General features: G+C 45.5%; 1 protein-coding gene across 1 annotated transcript in view; it reads right to left on the bottom strand.

Moving 5' to 3' along the window:
* Positions 1-7,447, bottom strand: part of HPS5 (Hermansky-Pudlak syndrome 5) — a 61,687-nt gene that overhangs the window by 22,774 nt on the left and 31,466 nt on the right. The window contains exons 13-14 of the mRNA XM_015417284.1: positions 4,668-4,791; positions 382-531 (exon numbers count right to left, since the gene is read on the bottom strand). Of these exons, the coding sequence (XP_015272770.1) occupies positions 382-531; positions 4,668-4,791 (274 nt within the window). The remainder of the gene's footprint in view (positions 1-381; positions 532-4,667; positions 4,792-7,447) is intronic.

The raw sequence follows: 7,447 nt of genomic DNA, 5'->3' as shown, positions 1-7,447 counted from the left end.
AGAGAGAGAGAGAGACAGAGAGAGAGACAGAGAGAGAGACAGAGAGACAGAGAGAGACAGAGAGAGACAGACTAAATAAAAGCAGTAGGAAGGATAAGGCAGAGCCTAGACCTAGCTGCTCTCCCTACTGAGGCAGGAAAAGAACTGAGCCTAGGGTGACTCCCACCACAGGAAACAGGAAGCTTTGAATTAGTCCTGCCTCCCTAAGTGATGGATGGGAATCACCCACAAGATGGCCTCCACCTCAGAGGAAGAATGGGCGTTTCAGGCGTAAATTTGCGTAGGCCTTCTTCATCAACTAGTGAAGTGGCAGATTTCCTGCTTCATCCTTCTCTTAGGGGCAAAGTAATTTCACAGGAGGGTAAACAAGCTTCTACTCACTCTTCTTCTTGAGGATGTGTCATTACATTGGCAGTCACCTCTGGCAGTTGCTCTTCATCATTATTGTCGTGTCTGACTCTATCAGGATTCACATGAAGGGTACCAATCTTTTCTATCTTCTCTGTGGTCTTACGTACAAAACTAGAAACACTAGGAATTGAATTTTAAAATAATACAAACATTACCAAGGACAGAACAGCAGATAAGAGCAGACAAAAAGGTGCTGTATGGCATCTCAGAGTTTAACTAATTTATTATAGCATGAAGTTTCACAGGCCTTCTTCAGAAACCTAAATCAGACTGGAAGGTAATGGATCAAACACAACACTGAAATATATAAACCATAATGACTTTTGTCAGTTAACACAGAGATTTTAGAATACTGGAAGTACTCTCAAATTTGTTAAGCAAAGTAAGGCCCCGGTCACACGGGCCGGATATCGCGGGGGGGAGGCGTGGCTAATTGCCCCGGAGGAAACTAACGCGCGGCTGCCCGAGCACACGTCCCGGTCAAGGTCCTGTGGTTCAGGGGAAATGCCGATCAGACAGGTATCCTGCAGCGCGGCACAGAAGGCGCACCGCGCGATCGCACTAGCAATCGCTCTTTGTGCGCATGCGCTGTTGCGCAACCTGCGGAGACGAACAGCAGCGGGTGCCGGATGCCACATAAGTCCACCGGGAATGCGATCAGACGCCCGCCCTTGGCCCGCGGTTTCAGGAAGCTAGTTAGTTTTTAACTCCACACCTTCAGCGGGGAGCCACGGGAGCACTGCGCTTCCCAGATGTTGGGGTGAGATCACGCCCGGAAAATCCGCGGGACTCACGTGCCTCTCCCGCGGCAACTTTGCCGTGTGACTGGGGCCTAAGAGTAATTCTGGAGGTAACTTAAGCTCTCTGGTTAGTATCCCACATTATCCAATTGCTGAGAAACGAGGATTAAATATCTTGAGCCCCAAAAATCAGTGATCAGAAAGGAAACAGTCAAGCATAAAGTGGGAAATGCAAATACTAGCTCAGGGGTTACTGATGAGATAAAACGTACACCCTTTTGATTCTAGTTGGTTCTCTTTCACATTTTTAAAACTTCATGCTATGTTTCAGTGAACAAAAGGGAAATGGCCTCAGGCACTACTTGTTACTCAAGCGTTGGTGTGTTGCTTCTAAACAGTTCGCACAATGTGTTACTATTATGATGGAGGTTTAATTTTTTAAAAAATGAAACCACTATTTATTTGTGTTAGTTCTCCCCATGACCCTTCCTTGTCAATTCCTTCTCCATCTTTGCCATTGCCTTTTAAATAGCCACTTGCTCGCGACAAGTCAGAATTAAAGCAGGCAGGCAGGAAGAAACGTTCATCATAGGCTACAAATCACTTACATGGTGTGCATGAACCAGCGGGCTAATAATTTCTGGACTTGCAAAGCTCATCAAGGCATATGTTTCTTCTGAGGAGGATCACATTTCTTCAAGAATTAGAATTCTCTTCTGCTTTGCTTTCCAGAGAGAAGTCACCCCCTCCCTGGAGGTCAGAAGTACCGTAGGAAGAAGCTTGCAGTACTCCCTCACCCCACCCCAATCACTTATTCCTCTTAAGAGACAGTAAGGGACACTTTAAAGGTAAAGGTTCCCTTGCTCGAAAGCCAGTCGAATCCGACTCTAGGGTTGCGGTGCTCATCTCCGTTTCAAAGCCGAAGAGCCAGCACTGTCCGAAGACGTTTCCGTGGTCATGTGGCCGGCGTGACTAAACACCAAGGCGCATGGAACGCTGTTACCTTCCAACCAAAGTGGTACCTATTTATCTACTTGCAATTTCTTGCTTTCGAACTGCTAGGTTGGCAGGAAAGAGACACTTCACCCCATTTTAATAAGAACAGGGAAGGAAGTAGAACATTATAGACATATGAATTGAACTGCTTGGGAACAAAGCTGTAGACTGCATAGATGCAACCAGAAATAATCAGTCACTAGTTAGACAGCAAACACTGACAAAACTCCGAAGTTGATGAGGAGGATCCACCAAATCTTCCAAGAATCCTTTCCCCAACAAGTGGTTTTTTCTCCATCTGAAGAGCCGTTTGGTTTAGAGGAAGGCTCCTTAGGCCAGAGAAAGGTTTCAAACCACACAGTGGTGTGGGGGGATCCACCCCTACAATTCAGCCGTCAGATTATAGGAAGCCACTTTTTGCACACAGGAAGGCAATTTCTTTATAGCTGTTCATACAAAGTGCTCCATCTTATTTGCTCTGAAAACACAAAATTACAAACTCCATAGCAAAAGTACCCATTTTTTAAAATGTTTTTACATTCAGCATTTCCATTTAGCCCTAAAGGCCAGTACCTTTTCAAAGTAAAATTCAATTTTTCTATGCAGTTTGGATGATTCTCTCCTCCTAGGTAAGGGTAAAGGTTCCCTTGCTCGAAAGCCAGTCGAATCCGACTCTAGGGTTGCGGTGCTCATCTCCGTTTCAAAGCCGAAGAGCCAGCGCTGTCCGAAGACATTTCCGTGGTCATGTGGCCGGTATGACTAAACGCCAAGGTGCACGGAACGCTGTTACCTTCCCACCAAAGTGGTACCTATTTATCTACTTGCAATTTCTTGCTTTCGAACTGCTAGGTTGGCAGGAGCTGGAACTAGAGACGGGAGCTCACTCCATCGTGCGGCACCCGGATCTCGAACTGCTGAACTACCGACCTTCCACAGCCTGCAGTTCAGCGTCTTAACCACTTGAGCCACCGCTAACTTAACAGAAATACAAAATATGAAAATAGATACCAAACAAAATATGAGACTTAAGTAACTATATTTGGCAACTTTGTACCCATTTTTCATGTTCAGGTTATCTCAAGTGATATTTGCAGAGATCTACCACAGTGGCTCCCAAACAGCTCCATAAGCGATCAGAGTGTTTCTGTTCACACATGGAGCAGTTGCAGATTGTACTTTCCATCTGCAAGCCTTCGTATTGGGTTGAATCTCATTCCAAAGGATTCCCTCCACCCAAACCTTCAGAAGCCGCTTTCCAGGGCCTTCAAGAAGCTACAGTGTGGGTGGGGGAGGGGTCCTGATGTATATGCAGAAAACTGTGCATAGTTTTTTGGTTCCCTCCCATTAGATATAACAGGAAGAAATACACAAAAAGAGCAAAACACAGTATAATATCAAGAATGTACTTGGGCAACATAAAATAGGCATTAAATTAAAGTGCAGATGCTTATTTAAAAAAGAATTCAACTAGCAGTACGTTTGCTTTTCTATCGGTCGGGGGGGGGCAACATCTTTTGACTACCCCAGGCCTCAGGGACGTCAAATTCGCCAAGACTAGGGCCAGGGCCTTTTTGGTGGCGGCTCCTACCTGGTGGAATGAGCTCCCGGAGGAGATCCGGGCCCTGCGGGATCTTGCGCAGTTCCGCAGGGCCTGCAAGACGAAGCTCTTCCACCAGGCTTTCGAGTAGGAGCTGCCACCGCTACTGTTCCATCAATGCACCGTCGCCGAAAATTGGCAGAGATACCATCAGGGTGCAAGCGGGCCCTGGGAAGAAGACTGGCTATCTGCCGCTTGGAACTTATGTCGTTGGTCCGGATCCACCCAACCGGAACCCATTTTGGAACTGGGAACATCAGAGCACCAGCACTTTGTTGTACTATTGTTACGTGTTTATCTTGTTTTAATTGTTTTCATTATGGCTTTTGCCCCAATTGTTAGCTGCCCTGAGTCTTAGAGGAGGGCGGGATATACATTGAATTATAAATAAAATATAAATAATGGTGTCTCTTGCCTGTTACAAACGATCACACTGAATTTCATGAAAGTAAATTCTATTCAAGGTATTACACAGCAGAAATAAAATGAAAAGCAAAACAATCTCTGTGTTCTTTAGTAATCACTAATGCCACCCTCCCTAGATAGCACTGACTCCTAGATAGCACTGATAGCATAAGACATCATTGGCCAAGATATTACACAGTTAGCTTCTTTGGGTCCTAAGGAGACTGAAATATAGAAATCCATTTTCTTCCCAAGAGGACACACACACAGTTGATAATGGGTTGCTGTTTCTCACTCTCTTCAGACCTTATCTGTCCTGGAGATAAGCACCCTTGTCTAGCCGTGGTCTTCTAATGACTAAAAGGAGATCTTTGGCCCCAGCCAGACACCACACGACCAGTTTCAAATTGTCAAACTCTTGCTTGCAGAAACTAGTTATGGATTAACAAATCATGGTTAATGGGTTCGACAAAACACAAAGGATGTAATGGGGTGAGGAATTTACCCACGGTTTTTACCTGTCCTTAACAGCTTGAAGAGAGACGAGAGGAGATGGGGAACGGAATGACAATGGAATACTGAATGGAAGAAAAGTCTCATTCCGATCAGTGTCGACCACCACGGAAGCATGAGATACGCTGTCTAACAAACAAAATTGAAATTTGAACAAGTTATAAAACAGAATGAGCCAATAAGACATGCGCAAGCATGAGGGGATGCCCTCTCCCCCGCTATTTTTCCTCGCCTCTTAATGGTTGACAGCAAAACTTAAGATGGTCCAGCCATAACTTCAACCTTCTTCTTAATCATGAGGGAAATGGCCATACTTTCTTGCTCCTCTCGTGTTCAGGTGTCTAAGCAGTTTGGAAAATAAGGTATCCAATTACCAGGATAAAAGTTCTGCCTAGTTTTAAACCATCTAGCACAAAGCGACTCATTAATGATGGCCCTAAAATATAACACTTGCAAGCTGAATACCCATATGCAATGTTCCCTCTAAGCTGTGGGGTCTTGTGAGCAAAAATTGTACTTTGTGAGTTACTGGCACTAAAGTTGTGAGCGAACAATTCGGCTACTGCATAAATTAGTTTGCTCTGGAGCCATTCTTCCTGAGCTAAGACAAAAATGTGTGAGCTGGAGGCTAAAAAACTGTGAGCTAGCTCACACTAACTCAGCTTAGAGGGAACACTGCCCATATGCATTGTGGCTTAGGTAGGAATAAGAGCTTGCCGAATCTGGAAAAAAAATATCAATCAGTGCCTGTTGAAATCCTTGTGAAACACCTGAGTAATTTAAAGATGCAGATACCTATACAACTACCAGTTCCTGTAACTGAATGACATTTCCATTTGCAGAAGACAGGTAATTTTCACTGGTTTCCTCCCTCCCAGCACATGTCCTACTTTGCCTTTATACTCAGTAGAGGCCCCACTGCCCCCCACAGAAGAAAATTTCATGGGGTTTCTGAAGGTTGCAGCAGGAAAAGGGTGCAGGAAAGCCCATTCTCCAACATTCTCTGTGACTTGGATGTATACCACTGTCTTTACCAATATTCTCAATACTAATGATTTTCAGAGTAATTATCTTCCATTTCAACTATGAATTACATGAAACAACAGGAAAGAAGTGAAACCTTCACAGTGTAAGCATCTCCTGAAGAATGAGAATAGGAAGCAAACAGAAAAAACATTTGCAAGGGTAGATTAGACACTAGGCAACAGCATCATCCTGCCTGTGCTCCCCAGCAACTGATTTAAAGAGGCATATTACCTCTGGTACTGGAGGAAGTAGGTACCCATAATCAGGGCTATTTTTGGGCAGGAACGCACAGGAACGGAGTTCCGCCTGGCTCCCAAGTTGGCCATGCCCAGCAGGCACTCATTAGCATAACAGGCCGCACCCAACAGCAGAAACTCATTAGGATTGGCTACATTAGGGGTGTGTGGCCTAACATGCAAAAAAAGGCCCTGGGTTTTGACAACAAACAAGGTAAACAGAATAACAAGCAAAAGGTGGGTGTGGCTGGATAACCACACTTCTGGTAACATGTGGGTGTGGCCTAATGTGCTAATGAGCTGTGCTGTCAGGGGTGTGGCCCAATATGCTAATGAGTTTCTGCTGTTGGGTGTGCCCTATTATGCTAATGAGTTCCTGCTGGGCTTTTTCTACAAAAAGAGCCCTGCCCATAATGATTGGTAGCCACCGAGGCCAGTTCTCCACTAACTTGTCCACACACACACCCTTAAAGCCTTCCAAGTCGACAGCCATGACCACATCTGGTGGCACACTAATCTGTTTGCTTAAATGGAATCACGTGCCTCCCATTACACTGAAGTTGATCTTCTGTATGAAAAAGTTACCAAGTAAGGGTAAGTCATGGTCAAAACATTTTCTTTTGAGGGCATGGAAGGTTGCAGCACCTCATATCTGTAGGTCTAGCGAGTTGCTTAAAATGGTCCACTCTCAGAGACAGATGGATCCAGTGTCTTTTTAAAAAGAGTTTATTCTGTTGGTACCTTGCTAGAGGCCTGGAAGGCTAGAGCCCTTGGGGGATTTGCCAGAGTTCTTCCCCTGTATCCCCTTTTATTCTTGGGTAAGAAACTGAAAAATTGACAAGGCCTGGAAGATCACTGTTGGTGGAAAACTCAGGCTTAATCTAACAGAAAATGCTATAGAGCACAATGGAGCACAGTGTTTGGGGAGGGGCCATGGCTCAATGGAAGAGCATCTGCTTGACATGCAGAAGGTCCCAGGTTCAATCCCCGCAACATCTCCAGTTTAAAAAAAGGATCTGCCAAGTACGTGATGTGAAAGACCTTTCTCTACCTGAGACACTGATGAGTTCCTGCCAGTCTGAGTAGACAATACTCTCCTTGATGGACCAGTGGTTTGGTTCAATATTAGGCAGTTTCAAGTGTTTAGAAGGTGAATAGGTTCAATTCCCACCATCTCCAGTTCAAAGGACCAGGCAGCAGTTGATGTGAAAGACTTTTCTCTGCCTGAGACCTGGGAGAGCCATTGCCAGTCTGAGTAGACAATACTGACCTTGATGGACCAGTGGTCTGATTCAGTATAAGGCAGCTTCATGTATTCAAGTCTACGAGGTGGCAGTGAGAACCAGGGGTCGTTTCGTATTAAAAGAGCTAGGGGAACTCATTAGCATAACTCATTAGCATATGCCACACCCCCTGACATCAGGGGCCCGGCGGTGGACCTGCAAGGCCGGCGGGAGTGCGAGGAAGCCCCGCGAAGGCCCTCCCTGGCCCCAGGCAGGCAGGGGTGGGGAGAGGCGGGGAGG

Source organism: Gekko japonicus, unplaced genomic scaffold (genome assembly GCF_001447785.1).
Source record: "Gekko japonicus isolate JY-2015 unplaced genomic scaffold, Gekko_japonicus_V1.1 scaffold1827, whole genome shotgun sequence".
Taxonomy (NCBI): Eukaryota; Metazoa; Chordata; class Lepidosauria; order Squamata; family Gekkonidae; genus Gekko; species Gekko japonicus.
The sequence above is the reverse complement of the archived record's forward strand: the minus strand, read 5'-3'. Positions and strand labels throughout refer to the sequence as shown.